Raw genomic sequence first — 18,336 nt, forward strand, 5'->3', positions numbered from 1 at the left:
CCACGGCCATGGCGAAAACCACACTGCTCCTCCTGAATCTGAGATTCGACTTCCCGACGGACCCTCCTCTCCAGCACCCCTCAATAGACCTTACCAGGGAGGCTGAGCAGTGTGATCCCCCTGTAGTTGGAACACACCCTCCGGTCCCCCTTCTTAAAAAGGGGACCACCACCCCAGTCTGCCAATCCAGAGGCACTGTCCCCGATGTCCACGCGATGTTGCAGAGGCGTGTCAACCAGGACAGCCCCACAATATCCAGAGCCTTTAGGAACTCCGGGCGAATCTCATCCACCCCCGGGGCCCTGCCACCGAGGAGCTTTTTAACTACCTTGGTGACCTCAAACCCAGAGATAGGAGAGCCCGCCTCAGAGAACCCACACTCTGCTTCCTCATGGGAAGGCGTGTCGGTGGAATTGAGGAGGTCTTCGAAGTATTCTCCCCACCGACTCACAACGTCCCGAGTCGAGGTCAGCAGCGCCCCATCCCCACTATACACAGTGTTGGCGGTGCACTGCTTTCCTCTCCTGAGACGTCGGATGGTGCAACAGAATTTCCTCGAAGTCGTCCGGAAGTCTTTCTCCATGGCCTCACCGAACTCCTCCCATACCCGAGTTTTTGCTTCAGCGACCACCAGAGCTGCATTCCGCTTGGCCAGCCGGTACCCATCAGCTGCCTCAGGAGTCCCACAGGCCAAAAAGGCCCAATAGGACTCCTTCTTCAGCTTGACGGCATCCCTCACCGTTGGTGTCCACCAACGGGTTCGGGGATTGCCGCCACGACAGGCACCGACCACCTTACGGCCACAGCTCCAGTCGGCCGCCTCAGCAATGGAGGCATGGAACATGGTCCACTCGGACTCGATGTCCCCAGCCTCCCCCGGAACATGAGCAAACATGAGGTGGGAGTTGAAACTCCTTCTGACAGGGGATTCTGCCAGACGTTCCCAGCAGACCCTCACAATACATTTGGGCCTGCCACGTCGGACCGGCATCTTCCCCCACCATCGGAGCCAACTCACCACCAGGTGGTGATCAGTTGACAGCTCCGCCCCTCTCTTCACCAGAGTGTCCAAGACATGTGGCCGCAAGTCCGATGACACGACCACAAAGTCGATCATCGAACTGCGACCTAGGGTGTCCTGGTGCCAAGTGCACGTGTGGACACCCTTATGCTTGAACATGGTGTTCGTTATGGACAATCCATGACGAGCACAGAAGTCCAATAACAGAACACCGCTCGGGTTCTGATCGGGGGGGCCGTTCCTCCCAATCACGCCCTTCCAGGTCTCACTGTCATTGCCCACGTGAGCATTGAAGTCCCCCAACAGAACAATGGAATCCCCAGCGGGAGCGCTCTCTAGCACCCCCTCCAAGGACTCCAAAAAGGGTGGGTACTCTGAACTGTTGTTTGGTGCATAGGCACAAACAACAGTCAGGACCCGTCCCCCCACCCGAAGGCGGAGGGAGGCTACCCTCTCGTCCACCGGGGTGAACCCCAACGTACAGGCGCCAAGCCGGGGGGCAATAAGTATACCCACACCTGCTCGGCGCCTCTTACCGTGGGCAACTCCAGAGTGGAAGAGAGTCCAACCCCTCTCGAGAGGACTGGTACCAGAGCCCAAGCTGTGTGTGGAGGCGAGTCCGACTATATCTAGTCGGAACTTCTCGACCTCACACACCAGCTCGGGCTCCTTCCCTGCCAGAGAGGTGACATTCCACGTCCCTAGAGCCAGCTTCTGTAGCCGGGGATCGGATCGCCAAGGTCCCCACCTTCGGCCACCGCCCAGCTCACACTGCACCCGACCCCTATGGCCCCTCCCACAGGTGGTGAGCCCATGGGAAGGGGGACCCACGTTACCCTTTCGGGCTGTGCCCGGCCGGGCCCCATGGGTGCAGGGCCGGCCACCAGGTGCTCGCCTTCGAGCCCCACCACCAGGCCTGGCTCCAGTGGGGGGCCCCGGTGACCCGCGTCCGGGCAAGGGAAAACGAAGTCCATTGTTTGTCGTCATCATTAGGAGTCTTTGAGCCGTGCTTTGTCTGGTCCCTCACCTAGGACCTGTTTGTCATGGGTGACCCTGCCAGGGGCATAAAGCCCCAGACAACTTAGCTCCTAGGATCACTGGGACACACAAACCCCTCCACCACGACAAGGTGACTGCTCAAGGAGGGGAGGAGGGTCAACCAGTTATTCAGAATCAGAATCATCTTTATTTGCCAAGTATGTCCAAAACACACAAGGAATTTGTCTCCGGTAGTTGGAGCCGCTCTAGTACAACAAACAGTCAATTTACAGAACACTTTGGGGACATAAAGACATTGACAAAAAACAATTGTGCAAAAAGATGCAGAGTCCTCTAGCACTTAGAGCAGTTCGAACGACTAATATTGCAATAGTCCGGTGCAATGACCATTGTGCAAAGGGCGCTGAGACTTCAAGGAGTGTATGCGGTTTAAAGTGACGAGTAGTGCGATCATCTGGGACAATGTTGGTTGTGCAAATGTTACAGATACTCCTCAATCAGTGTGCAAATGGAGCAGATGCTACTCTGGCATGAGTGGCCAGTATATGCAAATAGTGCAGCATGGCGAGACAACTACAGTGAGTGCACAAGTAATACATAATTGGCCCCACAGAAATGTGACAACGAACTCAAGTCAAAAAATTGCCAGCTTGTTGTAATGGAATTATAGGTTAGGTGTTTAAGAAGTTGATCGCAAGAGGGAAGAAGCTGTTGGAATGTCTACTAGTTCTAGTTTGCGTTGATCGGTAGCGCCTACCTGAGGGAAGGAGCTGGAAGAGCTGGTGACCGGGGTGCAGACGGTCCGAGAGGATTTTGCACGCCCTTGTCTTAGTTCTGGCAGCGTGCAAGTCCTCAATGGTGGGTAGGGGGGTACCGACAATCCTTTCAGCAGTTTTGATTGTCCGTTGCAGTCGGAGTTTGTCCTTTTTTGTAGCAGCACCAAACCAGACTGTGATGGAAGAACACAGGACCGATTCGATGACCGCTGTGTAGAACTGTCTCAGCAGCTCCGGTGGCAGGCCGTGCTTTCTCAGAAGCCGCAGGAAGTACATCCTCTGCTGGGCCTTTTTGAGGACGGAGTTGATGTTGTTCGCCCACTTCAGGTCCTGAGAGATTGTAATTCCCAGGAACTTGAAGGTCTCGACGGTTGACACAAGGCAGCTGGACAACGTGAGGGGCAGCTGTGGCGAAGGATGCCTCCTGAAGTCCACGATCATCTCTACCGTCTTGAGCGTGTTCAGCTCCAGGTTGTGTCGCCCGCACCACAGCTCCAGCCGCTCCGCTTCCTGTCGATATGCAGACTCGTCACCGTCCTTGATGAGGCCGATGACAGTGGTGTCATCTGCAAACTTCAGGAGCTTGACAGTCGGGTTCGCTGAGGTGCAGTCGTTCGTGTAGAGAGAAGAGCAGCGGAGAGAGGACACAACCTTGGGGCGCCCCAGTGCTGATGCTGCGTGTGGATGAGGTGGCCTCCCCCAGCCTGACCTGCTGTGTCCTGCCCGTCAGAAAGCTGTAAATCCACTGGCAGATGGCAGGTGAGACGCTGAGCTGGACAAGCTTGGTTGAAAGGAGTTCAGGGATGATGGTGTTGAACGCTGAGCTGAAGTCCACGAACAGGATCCTCGCGTAGGTCCCTGCACTGTCGAGGTGTTCTAGGATGAAGTGCAGTCCCATGTTGACTGCATCATCCGCAGACCTGTTCGCTTGGTAGGCAAACTGCAGGGGGTCCAGCCGGGGACCTGTGACACTCTTGAGGTGGTCCAGCACGAGACGTTCAAAGGACTTCATGACCACAGATGTCAAAGCGACAGGCCTGTAGTCATTCAGACCAGAGAATGCAGGTTTCTTGGGGACTGGAATGATGGTGGAGCGTTTGAAGCAGGATGGAACTTCGCACATTTCCAAAGATCTGTTAAAGATCTAAGTGAAGACTGGAGCGAGCTGGTCCGCGCAGACTTTGAGGCAGGATGGGGACACATGGTCCGGTCCTGTTGCTTTGTTAATCTTCTGTTGTTTGAAGATGCGTCTCACATCCTGTTCATGGATGGTTAACGCAGAAGTCAGAGGTGTGGTTGTGGTCGCGGGTGCGGCCGGGTGGGTGTGTGGAGTGAAACTGTCCTTTTCAAATCTGCAATAGAAGGTATTCAAGTCGTTGGCTAGTGTGCTATAGTTCTCAGCTTGGGGGGATCGTCGCTTGTAATTAGTCAGCGATTGGAATGCACGCCAGACTGATTTCGAGTCGTTCGCGCTAAACTGTTTTTCCAACTTTGCTGCATAGATCCTCTTTGCAATGTTAATTTCTTTAGTAAGCTGGTTTCTAGCTCGATTATACAGGGCCCTGTCCCCGCTCTGATATGCATCTTCCTTAGCTTGGCGAAGCTGCTTAAGTTTAGCAGTGAACCACGGCTTGTTGTTGTTGAATGTCCGAAATGATTTTGTTGGTACACAAACCTCTTCACAGAAACTGATATAGGATGTGACAGTGTCCGTATATTCATCCAGGCTGCCAGCTGAATTTTCAAAGACACTCCGGTCTGTGCAGTCTAAACAGCTTTGAAGTTCCATCTTTGCTTCATTGGTCCACTTTTTGACTGTTTTCACTGTAGGCTTCACACATTTAAGTTCTTGCTTGTACGTCGGTATTAAGTGAATTAAGCAGTGATCAGACGAGCCCAGGGCTGCACGAGGTATAGCACGGTATGCGTTTTTTACCGTAGTGTAGCAGTGGTCTAAAGTATTATTTTCCCTGGTAGGACAGTCGATGTGCTGCTTGTATTTAGGGAGTTCGTGGTTGAGTTTAGTTTTGTTAAAGTCCCCGAGAATAATGAGGGGTGAGTCAGGGTGTTTTTTTTCAATTTCGTTGACCTGTTCGGCGAGCGTTAGCAATGCGGCGCTCGTGTTAGCTTGAGGTGTAATATAGACTCCAGCCAGTATAAACGATGCAAACTCACGTGGCGAGTAAAATGGTTTACAGTTCAGATACAGCGACTCCAAATGCGGGCTGCAGTGTGTGCTGAGCACCGTGACGTCCGTACACCATTTTTCGTTTATATGGAGGCATATTACGCCGCCCTTCGTTTTTCCCGATGATTCCATGTCGCGGTCCGCTCGATGAATGTTGAAGCCGGGAAGCGTGACGGCGCCATCGGGTACAGCGTCGCAAAGCCAGGTCTCCGTGAAGCACATGGCCGCAGAACGTCCGAAGTCTTTACTGGTCTTTAACAGAAGATGAAGCTCGTCCATTTTGTTGGGTAGGCATTCGCGAGGTGGATCGACGGGAACGCCAATCTGTGTCCTCTCTTGCGGAGTTTCACCTGAATGCCGGCTCGTTTTCCTCTGTGGCGCCGCTTCCGCATCCATGCGCCGAAAACCGCGGACGCCGCTCCGGTGAGTAACTCGGGGAAAAAACTGAGTGGATTTTCGAAAGTTGGTGACAGAAAGTCCGGAGTAGCCTCCTTGATGGTTAGCAGGTCTCCCCTTGTGTAAGTGAGTCGTGTAAGGTCTCCAAAGACGGACGAAAAACACAAAAACAAAGACAATACTAGAGAGCGCGTTACCGAGGCGGCCACACTGGTAGGCGCCATCTTGGAAAAAAATCCAAGGGTTCACTTACTTTTTCCTCCCTGTCCTGAGAATGTTCACGTTATGCGCTATAAAAATACGAAAACACAAATTGTTTGTGTGGTATTAGTTTAAGCAGGCTTTTAGTTTATTCTTTTAGTTTAGAGGATCAGACTGTATGTTATGACCAATTAATGCATACATTTTAAGCAAATCATCATTAACTTAGAATCTTATGACTGCAACACGTTCCAAAAAGGCTGGGACAGGGTCATGTTTACCACTGTGTTACATCACCTTTTCTTTTGACAACATTCAATAAATCTTTGGAAACTGAGAACACTAATTGTTGGAGCTTTGTAGGTGGAATTCTTTCCCATTCTTGCTTGATGTACAGCTTCAGCTGTTCAACAGTCCGGGGTCTCCGTTGTCGTATTTTACGCTTCATAATGCGCCACACATTTTCAATGGGAGACAGGTGTGGACTGCAGGCAGGCCAGTCTAGTACCCACACTCTTTTACTACGAAGCAGAATGTGGTTTGGCATTTGCTTGCTGAAATAAGCAGGGGCATCCGTGAAAAAGACGTTGCTTGGATGGCAGCATAAGTTTCTCCAAACCTGTATGTACCTTTCAGCATTAATGGTTCCTTCACAGATGTGTAAGTTACCCATCCCATTAGCACTAACAAAGCCCCTTACCATCACAGATGCTGGCTTTTGAACTTTGCGTCCATAACAGTCCGAATGGTTCTTTTCCTCTTTGGCCCGGAAGGCACGACGGCCACAATTTCCGAAAACAATTTGAAATGTGGACTCGTCAGACCACAGAACACTTTTCCACTTTGCATCAGTCCATCTTAGATGATCTCGGGCCCAGAGAAGCCGGCAGCGTTTCTGGGTGTTGTTGATAAATGGCTTTTGCTTTGCATCGTAGAGTTTCAAGTTGCACTTACGGATGTAGCGCTGAACTGTATTTACTGACATTGGTTTTCTGAAGTGTTCCTGAGCCCATGTGGTGATATCCTTTACACATTGATGTCGGTTTTTGATGCAGTGCCGCCTGAGGGATCGAAGGTCACGGGCATTCAATGTTGGTTTTCGGCCTTACCCCTTACATGCAGTGATTTCCCCAGATTCTCTGAACCTTTTGATGATATTATGGACCGTAGATGATGAAATCCCTAAATTCCTTGCAATTGTACGTTGAGGAACATTGTCCTTAAACTGTTCGACTATTTTCTCACGCACTTGTTCACAAAGAGGTGAACCCCGCCCCATCTTTGCTTGCTGAGCAATTCAGGGAAGCTCCTTTTATACCCAATCATGGCACCCACCTGTTCCCAATTAGCCTGTCCACCTGTGGGAGTTTACAAACAGCTGTTTGATGAGCATTCCTCAACTTTCTCAGTCTTTTTTGCCACCTCTCCCAGCTTTTTTGGAACGTGTTGCAGCCATAAAATTATAAGTTAATGATTATTTGCTAAAAACAAAGTTTATCGGTTTGAACATTAAATATCTTGTCTTTGTAGTGTATTCAATTAAATGTAGGTTGAACATGATTTGCAAATCATTTGATTCTGTTTTTATTTGTTTAACACAATGTCCCAACTTCATTGGAATTGGGGTTGTATAATAAGATGCCGTTGTTTTCTGGAACTGCTTGGCTGCATCTGGCACAGGGTGTCTTAAATACAGGGTACAATGAAATCTCAAAACAATCAAGGCATTCTGGAGCAGAATGTGCTGCTCTGTGTCAGAGAGCTTGGTTTCAGCCATAGGTCATGGATCCTCCAACAGGCTAATGACCCAAAACACAGCTGAAAATATAAGAATAACTAAGAACAAAACATTCAGACTATTTTGTGACTGCCTGTGAATCCTGCTCTAAATCCTTTTAAATATCTGTAGAAGGAGCTGAAACATAGTCTGAAGATGGCACCCGTCAAACCTGAGACAGTTGGGTCAGTGAGCCAAAATACCAAGTGCACCAGCCGCATTGAGAGCTACAGATGTTAGGCAGTTTCATTGCCTCAAAAAAACAATATTACTAGCATTCTCCTTTTTATCCATGCCACTTTAATTAGTTTGTTTTTTAAATTAATGCTGTTGGACAGCACAGAAAGCAATGTCTGGTTTTTATTAGTTAATGTTCAGTATTTTTGAATTCATTAATACTTTAAATTATTTCAGTGGTAATTGTGAGCCTTTCTTGAGGGTACCAAGAGTAACAACAATGTTGTCCATGTGGGTATGTTGCTTGTGGTGGACATACAACTGGGTGAGCCTGTATCATTGTAGTTGGATCATTGGAATATAAATTGATGCTTAGATTAATTGATGACTATAGATTATATCACCTGTGGTGCAGCAGCCTAAACCACCTCACTTGCGGGTAAAAGGAAAGGTACACCTTTGAATGATCGCCTGTCAATCACAGCACACATGGACACTTACACAACCATTCACATTTACAACTACAGGCAATTTAGTCTGCGTTTAGCCATATGCAGTGTACATATGTGTGCCAATTAATTGTGTATTTCAGTGGTTATCAAACTTTTAACATCAAGTACCACCTCAAAAAATACTTAGCTCTCCAAGTATCACCATCATGATCAACATTAAAATACAGTTGCGTAGTACGTTTAATCCAATTTGAGGAACGTTTATTCGTATAAACCTATTTAATATTATTGTAAGCCACTGTAACATTATGCACAGTTTGAACATTAACAGTTCTTAAAGATTAAAAGTTTTTTTGTTGTCCCTTACTGATTTAAGCCGTTTGCTGCTGCTGCTGCTGCTGCTAGCGGGGGCTTCATCGGAGCTACCAAAGTAATCACTGTTCAGCTAGCTCCCGTCTTCTTTTGTTTTCATACATAAATCACTTTGGTGATCCACACTTTTCTTCGCAGACTGAAGCAGTGATAATAGTGTGGTCGAGCCCTTCAAGCGTTTAGTTTTGTCACCTCCATCTCTTGCTGTCACAGCCTGCTACTGTGTCTGACAGTTTTAAATGTAACATGAAATTAAATGAAATGTCTCTCTTTACTTAATGTTTATCTCCCTGAAATGGTGTTGCCACCATAAGATATTTTTGTTCACTCTATGTTCGATTGAAATTTTCATTTTTAAATGGATGGTTGTGTTTAGTTCAGTGATTCTTTCACGTACCACTAGAGGAAGCCTGTGTCCCACTTTTATACCACACTTTGAGAATCACAGGTCTATTTGTTACTGTTACCGTGTAACCTATTATGTAAAATTTGCTTTGATGTCAAGATAAAATTCATTGCAAAAATGCTTGTCATTATAGTAGACGTAGTATATTTAAGAACAATAAAGCTCAGGAAAATGCAGATTGTGTAGGATCCTGGGTAGGGTTGGGCATCGAGAACTGATTGGAACCGGGACTAATGTTCGGGTTCTCTCGGAACCATTCGAATTAAAACATTTCCGTTCCCAGTTTCGATCCCTAGTTCTCCAGCCGCGAAGAAGTGGCAAAAAACAACAAAGTGGCGTAAACCAACAAAGAAGAAGAACGCGCACAATGTGCTTGCTACGGCGAACAAAAGTGTGTCTTAACTTTGTTAAAATTAATAACAAGTCACCTCAGTGCAACACTTGGAATAAGATTACATTGTGCAAAGGAGGCTTTGACGATGTATAGTGTCTGATGCGCTTTTAGCCTCAGCCGACACCGCGCGGAGCTTCAGTGAAGTCAACTCTCAAGTCAATTGTGTGAGTGAAACGATAAAATAAGTCTATGCCAACATTGAGACAGCTAACAAGGTAAACGGTTGCTTGCACTTTTGCTCTGATGGTTTTTAGCGTTTTTTTTAGTCTTCAAACCAACGTAAACGGCGATGACAAAAAAAAAATAAAAAAATGGGCTAAAACTTCACTGTAGCAACTTTACATCACAATGAATTGGGACAAAATTCACATAAACGTATCACAAACACTAACTTTGTGCCTCATCGGTGGGTAAGGGAAACGAATCAGCGTTTTAGAGCATTTGATTCCATCCATTTAAAAAATATATAAATAAATAAATTTAACAATCACCGGTGCCGTGCGAAGTTACTTTTCATGCCAAAATGCTGAGTTCTGGTGCATACCCTTCAAAATAAAAGGTTACAAGCTTAAAACAGGAACATAAAATTTGCACATATAAGCCATTTGACGTGATGAAACAGTCCCAAATAACTATTTTAACAATGCTATGTTTAACTTTGAGCCGAAACATTAATTAATTAACATTAGGTCAATTACACACATTGTCTTTTAGTTCATAGGTTTGATATTGGTACTGGTTATAAAGAACCTCGAGTCAAATGTTAATTTTAGTCTATGCTGCTGGCTGCTAAGAAATTGGATGTTCATTATTTGGACACCCTTTATTTAAACCATGCAAACTTTTTTGACCCAGCCCCCTAAAAGAATCTGATTAGAGAATCGAAATAAGGAACCGGAATGGCTCAAATTCAAACGATGGCCAACTCTATCTAATCCTGGGCTCATGAGCCTAGGTCGGATTGTCCTTGAGCAATATACTGAACCCCCAGTTTCTCTTAGGTGGTAGCTGAATGAGAAGACAGTGTTAAAGCGCTTTGAGTACCTTGTAGGTAGAAGTGAAAGACCATTTATCATTCATCATTTGATATTAATCACTTGTGAAAAAGCAATTCATAGAAGTTTCAAATACTATATTTCTTAAATTGTTTAGGTCAACTGCTTATGTTGTTGTGCACATTGACAAACCTCTCAAACCTCCTTTCTCATTGTCTGTTTTAACTGTTTTTTTTGTTTGTTTGTTTTTTTTTAATCTGTCATCCTTGCAGACTCTCACACTCTGCGCTATGAAGAGACAATAATCATTGCCCTGGCAACCGTCTCTGTGCTGGCCGTCGTCGCGGCAGCCGCTTTCTTTGGTTACCGCTTGATGCGTGGTGAGTTTCCATGGCGCCACACAGAGAGCAAAAACAGACCACATTCAGTAGCTAAGTCTGTTAAATGGTTTTGTGGGGTCGTGATCACTGTAATAAATGGGATCAGAGAAGACCTTGTTTAAAGGATTTTGTGTGTGTGCATGCATGTTTTTCTTTATATTTTATTTGTTATTTTTTATTTATTTTTTACAGGAGACAGGAAGCAAGGTCTTCACAATCTGAACATGATGGAGGCTGCTGGCTCCGAGAGCTCTTTAGACCTGGATAATCTCAAACTGCTCGAGGTCTGTTCCCCGAAATGTGACAGTTTCAGTTTTTCTTCCCCAGAGAAACGATGCCACTTATTCTGCAAAAACGCTCACCTCCAACACTCACTACAACACGCCTGCAGAATTCAGCGGTTGTGTTTTTAGGACATCTTGAGAACAAAAGAAGTGCAGACATATATCTGTCGTATCAAACTACCGGCATAGGGAGTAAACACACTTAAAGTAGTATAGTTACAATTGTTGGTTCGGCATCCAAGTCGTGGCAGCACGTGTCATGTGACTATTCCAAGAACACACATTCTTGAAGGAAACTTGATAAGAAGCCAATGTAGCTCGGTAGGTGGTGACAATATTAACTCTTTGCACGGTGATTTGTAAGCCTGGCTCGTCTTCGAACCGGCTTTCATCCTGGCTTCCTGTATATGCTCTAGTTTGACGTTCTTGGGAGCGCAATAGCAAAATGTCCAGTTTTGCTCAATGATGATCTCTTCTGTTTAAATTAGCGCTGAAAATGTTTAGTTAAGAGACAGCAATGCAGTATTGGTTATGTTTTGTCATGAAGCTTTTGACACAACTAAGAGTTGAAAAGAGAAATGTTAGTTTAAGTATATTAGTGAGGCAAAACACAGTCCGGTATGTGGTTTTTGATTTATTTGTTACCAATATACTGTTGCTATCCCTATATTATTTTGTTTTAAAAGTACTGCATCACAAATACATTGATTGTTTTTTGTTTGTTTGTTTTTTAACGAGATGAATCATCACTGCTCATTTTCTAGAAGCATTTTTGCATTTTATTTCTCCAAGAATTTAACTCCAACCATCACCCACAATGATAAAATCATTGACAAAATAGAATCCCGGCCTCAAGCTTCAAGTCTCTGCATGTTGGTTATCACACTGATGAGATGAAACTGGCGCCAGTAGCTGAACGCAAAAGAGAAAAACCACAAAGGCTTTGAAATCAGTCATACTCCACACTAGAACGGGAAGCCCAGGAACTAGAAACCCACAAATTGGGATATAATGTTATGTGGCATGTTAGCAGTCCCCGAAGTTCAGGTGTTCATGCTGTGCTGCACTGTCTGAGATCCAAGTGGCACAAGGCACTGATATCTTTTCAGGCAGGAGTTGAATTCCCAGTGCCGTCCTTGGTTCTTATCAAATGCGGACCCACATTCTCTCTCTTGCAAAGCAGATGTGGCTGCTCTTAGACCACAGGTGTAAAACTCATGGTCCGGAGGCCAGAACCGGCCCGCCACATCATTTTATGACGTCTATGAAAGCAAATCATGTGCATCAATTTCCATGAATCTTGCTCAAATCTGTAGCAATATTTCAAATGATCATATGTAGTAAATAACATTGACATATTGCATTTTTTTGTTACCAAACACCTTCAACCGGTAACTTGAACAATAGTTGAACAAACTACTGTCCTTGACTTTTGATTTCAAAACTTGTTATGCATCAATTTGTTGTGTACATGTAATAATATGATGACATGTACAGTATATGGGTTCAGAGTCACAACAACCCTCTGAGGAAAACCGAAACTGCAATGTGGCCCGTGACAAAAATGAGTTTGGCACAGACCACCAAGTCCAAAGGTTCTGTAACTGTTCACTGAAATTCATGTTTTAGTACAACTAGGCTGAAGAAATGTGCTTTTGAATTTGGGTATTTCCTGCACATCATCCATTCAGTTTTTGTTTTCGTTGTGTGTGTTGAGATGTAAAGGGCAGTCAATAGTACTCTGCACCCCTAAAAACACTAACTTACTGGCTGACGTTTGGAGCGAAGTTGAAGACACTTTAATGGTATAAGTAACCTAATTTAATTTTATGCCCACATCCTGACTTGTCATTTTAATGTTGGATTGCTTTGTAGCCATTTTTTAATCTGATTCTGTTTTTCTCTACATTCCTGTCAGCAATTTCTCATAGACGTCAATCTGATTTTCTGTCATTATGGTGTTAAATGAGTGTGCGCTAAGGACAAGGGCAGAATTGCAAGTACAGTGCTCAACATAAATAAGTGCATCTCAACAGATTAGTCAGAAAACCTTGAGTTTCCTTTCAGAATCAATATTTTCTATTGCATACTCTACTACACAATACACAGATGTGAGCAAATGAGGTTTGTCAATGTGCACATACAAAAATGCTATTTTCTCCCCCACATAATAATTTAATGTGGCAAAATTTCCTATGCACCAATATATTTTAGAGTTCAAAAGGTATGAATTCAACCAACTGAATTCTGAAAATTATTATTGTGTGCACTGACAAATTGATAAATAGTTTATATTTCAAAGGGGATGCACTCATTTATGTTGTGCACCGTAAATCGATTAAGAATTGTTTATTTTCTCTGCCCTTCTTCCACTGTCCCCTCCTTTAGCTGATTGGCCGGGGCCGATACGGTGCTGTTTATTGCGGCTCCCTCGATGAGCGACCTGTTGCCGTCAAGGTCTTTACTGCCACCAACCGCCAGAACTTTCTAAATGAATGCTCCATCTACCGGCTGCCGCTACTGGAGCACGGCAACATCGCCTGCTTTGTGGCCGCCGATGAGCGGACAGGCCCAGAGGGGCGCACTGAGTACCTGCTGGTCATGGATTACTACCCGCACGTGAGTGAAATGACTCCCAGGGTCTTTTGGCAATCCGGGCAACATGCACTTGTAGTGTAGTTGAATAGCTGTCTCTTGGTATGAAGACAAAGCAAAACCACCTCTTATACAATGTAGCCTTGAGTATGATTCCCTTGGTCATGTAATGCAGTGTCAGCGAGGAAAGATTGTAAGCAAAATGCATGAGTAAATATGTACACAAGTAGTAAATAATAGAATGACCGGATCTAACTGAGGGTTGCCTTGTAGTATATGATCAAGCCAGACAGTAGATGGATGGGATGGTGTCTTATCCTTTAATTTTCTACATTCTTTTCCTATGTTGATGTAACGTGACAACGATCTAGAAAAAACATAAATAACCGCTTTGCTGGAGAAAGGTTGTCAAGTTCAGTATCTTGAGCGGCACACGTACACACGTCTAGTGTTGGGCCATTCATGAATGAATGTGATGTACTCAAGCATATGCTCTGTTTTAGAAAAGATTGATTATTCAGTGTTTAAACGGGTATGTAAACACCTGTGTTTTCTAAAGCTTCCATTTTTGCTCTCTAAAACAGTGATTCCCAACCAGTGTGCCATGGGAAATTGTCCAATTAGACTCAAGTGGTCGTATCTTTGTTTGTCTATCTATGTCAGAGATGTATAGTGACAGGCAGAACAACTAAATGCTCTTCCATTAGATGGCAGTTAACCAGGGATAAACCTGATTATCAGCCAGGCCGATTATCAGCGGCAATATTTGACATTTTGACGCATATCGGACTCTGCCTTTTTTAAATTTAAATCCGACGGCCAGTAAGACATCAATTTAAAACTGAGTAAACTTCAGGGAACTATTTATTTATTGAAATTTTCAATTAACTGCTGCTGAGCCTTGAAGCTTCCTGCACTTTTTGTGAAAATGTTATAACAAAGATGTCTATTGTGTATTGATTTTAAAAAAATAATAATAATAAACTTCAACATATTGCAAACCCAAAAAGCTGTTGGATAAAACATACAGTGGGTACAGAAAGTATTTCGACCCCCTTAAATTTTTCACTCTTTGATACATTGCAGCCATTTGCTGAAATCATTTGGGTTAATTTTTTTCTCAATGTACACACAGCACCCTATATTGACGGAAAAAAATTGAATTGTTGACATTTTTGCAGATTTATTAAAAAAGAAAAACTGAAATATCAAACAGCCGTAAGTAATGAGACCCTTTGCTCAGTATTTAGTAGAAGCACCCTTTTGAGCTCATACAGCCATGAGTCTTTTGGGAATAATGCATTTTTTTCTGTCAATATGGGGTGCTGTGTGTACATTGAGGGGGGGGGGAAATTAACTTGCAGGATTTTAGCAACTGGCTGCAATATAGCAAAGAGTGAAAAATGTAAGGAGTCTGAATACTTTCCGTACCCACTGTATGCTTAAAGGCATTTAAAACTGGTGGAGTTTGTATTATTCAAAATATTGACACCAATATTAATCCTTTCCAAGCAAATAGAAATATGGGTTATTGGCCTCCTTTACTACTAATAATTGGTACTGATAGTGAGCCTGAAAAAAACATCAGCCTATCTCTACAGTTAATGAGTATCCACTTTTTGTGACATTTTTGTTGGGTGGTGTGTTATGAGGTTTTTATTTTCTTATGTAAAATATGTGCCTTGGCTTAATAAAGATTGGGAAATACTGCTCTAAAACACTTGTTGTTTAAACAAACAACTGAAATGACACTTTAAAATAAATCAATTCATGATAAAATAGACCTTGAACAGACACAGTCGTAAAGTTGGAGTGTAATATAAGCATAATTATTTGCTCTAATAAACAAAATGGTGAAACCTGTGCCATCACCTGGATGATGGTGCACGTGAAATCATTGTCACTTGCCCTTTGTCGAGTAGTGTTTTGAAGTGACAAACAAAGACTCAGCAATTTTTGTCCCCCTCTACACACGTCGCATCTCGTTTTGTCAGATTTCAAGAGCCATGCTGACGATTGATTTGACTCATCCACGTGTCACGCCGGTCTCTCTTTTTCTTCATCATACCCCTTTCTCTTAATCCAGGGCTCTCTAAGCCGCTACCTGAGCGTTCAAACCAGCGACTGGGTCAACAGCTGCCGGCTTGCTCACTCCGTCACTCGTGGCTTGGCGTACCTGCACACTGAACTCTTTAAAGGAGGTGAGCTGCCAAAATTATTGGAATTAGAATTATTCCAAAAGCCCTGTTTTCCAGCCAAGATCTAAAGCCTGCACAATACAACTCCGTGTGGGTCTTTGCATGGGTCACTCTGCATCACTGCATTTGGACAAACGCACACTTCCATGCTGCCTGCACAGCAAGCCTATTTATAGAGTGGCCTTTAGCTTGCATCCAAGTCACACAAAATTGGAGAGAAGGACAAAGTGAGCTGATATGAATATTCCCAAGGCCTAGTGAAAGCATTCTTCGTAGGCAGAAGTGACAACTAAACAGAGCGGCAACTCCCTCGGCCCTCCTCATTCTTCTCAATCAGCAGTGGTGCTCATCACAGCAGTCAGCGAGGCTTAGAAGTAGGGAGGAAGACTGAGCGAAAGGCAGGTGGATGAGGAAGGGACAGGCGAAGAGTCAAAAGGGAAAGAGGAGTCACCTGCTGTACAGGGAGCTGCGATCAGGATAATCTCTTGATTCGATGCTCTAACTGCCCCTCTTCTGGTCAGTAGGATTGCACAGGCAAAGGATATTAGGCAATATGATCATAATCCTATTTTTGTAGCTTTGATAGAGGAGACAGAGTTTAGTTCTTTAGTAACAGTGCATCCTGTTGCGGTAGAATGAGAGGAGAGGAGGACACTAAGCGATATGAGGGGATTTGCTTGATGTACAGTATAATTAAATATCAGTATACAGTGAAGGGATCTCATCTGATGTGCGTCTGAGACGCATAAAGTAAGATCAATCTCCGTTTTAGGATGCAGAGCTATGACTTAGTACTCTGGCGTGGTGCTGGAAATCCGGCGTATGAATTATTATTTTTTTTTGGGTGGGGGGTCGGTGGGTGCGAGACAGGACTCCAGAGTACGACTAAGTCGGTCGCATATAGGCCATAAATTCTGAATGGTGTAGCAAAAAAAAAAAAAAAAAAAAAGAGGGTGCCCAGTCATTTGGAAGAAAAAAACATTTCCGCGACTTGAAAGTAGACACATGAAACCCACCGTGGTCTCTAAACCAATCAGTTAGTGAAGGGCGGGGACCCTCCATCTGATTGGCCGTGTGCGTGTGCACGCGCACTTTTGAAATGCGTGCACTCACGTACACGAAGCTAAGTTTTCTGACGGCGAGCCAATAGCTGCACTGTTAAAGAAAATTGAGCGGCATAAATGGAATTAGTTCCAAAGCCTCACACCACCGTGACAATGTGGGAACATTTTAGATTCAAGCCAGATGAACGCGGCCATCCGGCTAACACCACTGAGCTGGTATGTTGAATTTGTATGAAGTCGCAACAAAGGCAACACAACTTCAACCTCAAAGTGACAAAATCAACTTTAAACACAACCATCCCACCCAATTTCTTCAGATGGGATTCTGGTAACAGAAAACACACACATTTCCCGTCAGGTTGTAGTAACGGAACATTTTGCCCAAACAATGCAAATACAAACGTGGCACATGTATGCTCACATTATATACAGTCTAGCGTTACTCACTATTGTAAGAGATGTAGCCATTGAACATGTTGACAAAGCAGCGTTTTAAAAAAAAACAACAACAAAAAAAACAAAAAAAAAAGGCTGCAGACTAAATACTAAAGATTAAATGGCACAAATGAATTGAATCAAAACACGCTTTGATCTACATGTGCTGATTCAATTTGCTATACTTTGCACATTTTCTTAACCAACTGGAAACTTAATTGGCTGTATATTGCCTGTTCCACATTACAATGTCAATGTTTGTTATTCCTCGAATTAAAAGTGAATTGTTCTGAAAAAGGATGTACTTGCATTATTATGCTCTATCATTTTATCAATGGCATAAAAAAAATCAACAAAACTATCGTTTGTCGTAATAATTTTGGGGAAAATATATCATCCAAAACAATTTGCTATTGTGACAGCCCTAAACACATATATGTTGAGAGAGAGCAAGAGTAATGGCTAACATAAAAATATTGCAAAAACTGTATAAAATAATAGTAAATAATAACAAAAATCTGAAATATAGCGTGGCCGCAAAGCAAGAACCATGATATAGCAGAGGATTACTGTATCTGTATTTTGCGATGATAAACTACAGGGACTCATTGTTCCCAGGTTGGGACTCATTGTTTCCTAGACATGTGCATCCGGGACTCACATAGTCTCAAGTGTAAAATTATCTATGCTGTGGTATCTTAATTTACAAGTTTAATTTGTTGCTTTACAAAGCTCGTAACTGAATGCCCTCTAATATTTTAAATCTGTTTTCCCCATTGAAATTGAAATGCCATTAATCTGTTCCAGCCACCTCAATGAAGCAGCTTTTTTTTGTTACGGTTCTAATAAAGAAAAATAACCCCGTTTTTTCAGCTATAAATATAAAAATACAATTGAAGACAATGTAAAGAAATAAAGTGGTTATATGAACTGTAATTAAGTCGAAAGTCTCTCTCACACACACACATGCAGTAAGTAGTACAGTCGCATATCCGTGTGTTGATGTGTGCCTTTAATGGGCCGTGGCCTAGTGAAGGAGCTCAGGAGCTCTTGACTTTCCACGTGACTAACGTCTTCTTCATGCTCGTTGTGTGTTTTCGTTCCCTATTTGTGTTTGCCTGCTTGTTCCATCAATAATTGGCTGTAAGTGTGCCAGTGACTGTGACTTTTTTCCCCAACTTCACTCGAGCAGCACCATATCAGAAGCTCACTTGTAACTCATATTT

The 18,336-nt window shown here is 43.8% G+C and overlaps 1 protein-coding gene across 2 annotated transcripts in view; it reads left to right on the forward strand.

Moving 5' to 3' along the window:
* Nucleotides 1-18,336, forward strand: part of LOC133405945 (bone morphogenetic protein receptor type-2-like) — a 54,868-nt gene that overhangs the window by 27,720 nt on the left and 8,812 nt on the right. For both annotated transcript variants that reach the window (XM_061683044.1, XM_061683054.1), the window contains exons 4-7: nt 10,427-10,534; nt 10,727-10,818; nt 13,207-13,437; nt 15,500-15,614. In XM_061683044.1, the coding sequence (XP_061539028.1) occupies nt 10,427-10,534; nt 10,727-10,818; nt 13,207-13,437; nt 15,500-15,614 (546 nt within the window). The remainder of the gene's footprint in view (nt 1-10,426; nt 10,535-10,726; nt 10,819-13,206; nt 13,438-15,499; nt 15,615-18,336) is intronic.

Source organism: Phycodurus eques, chromosome 1, assembly GCF_024500275.1.
Source record: "Phycodurus eques isolate BA_2022a chromosome 1, UOR_Pequ_1.1, whole genome shotgun sequence".
Classification (NCBI taxonomy): Eukaryota; Metazoa; Chordata; class Actinopteri; order Syngnathiformes; family Syngnathidae; genus Phycodurus; species Phycodurus eques.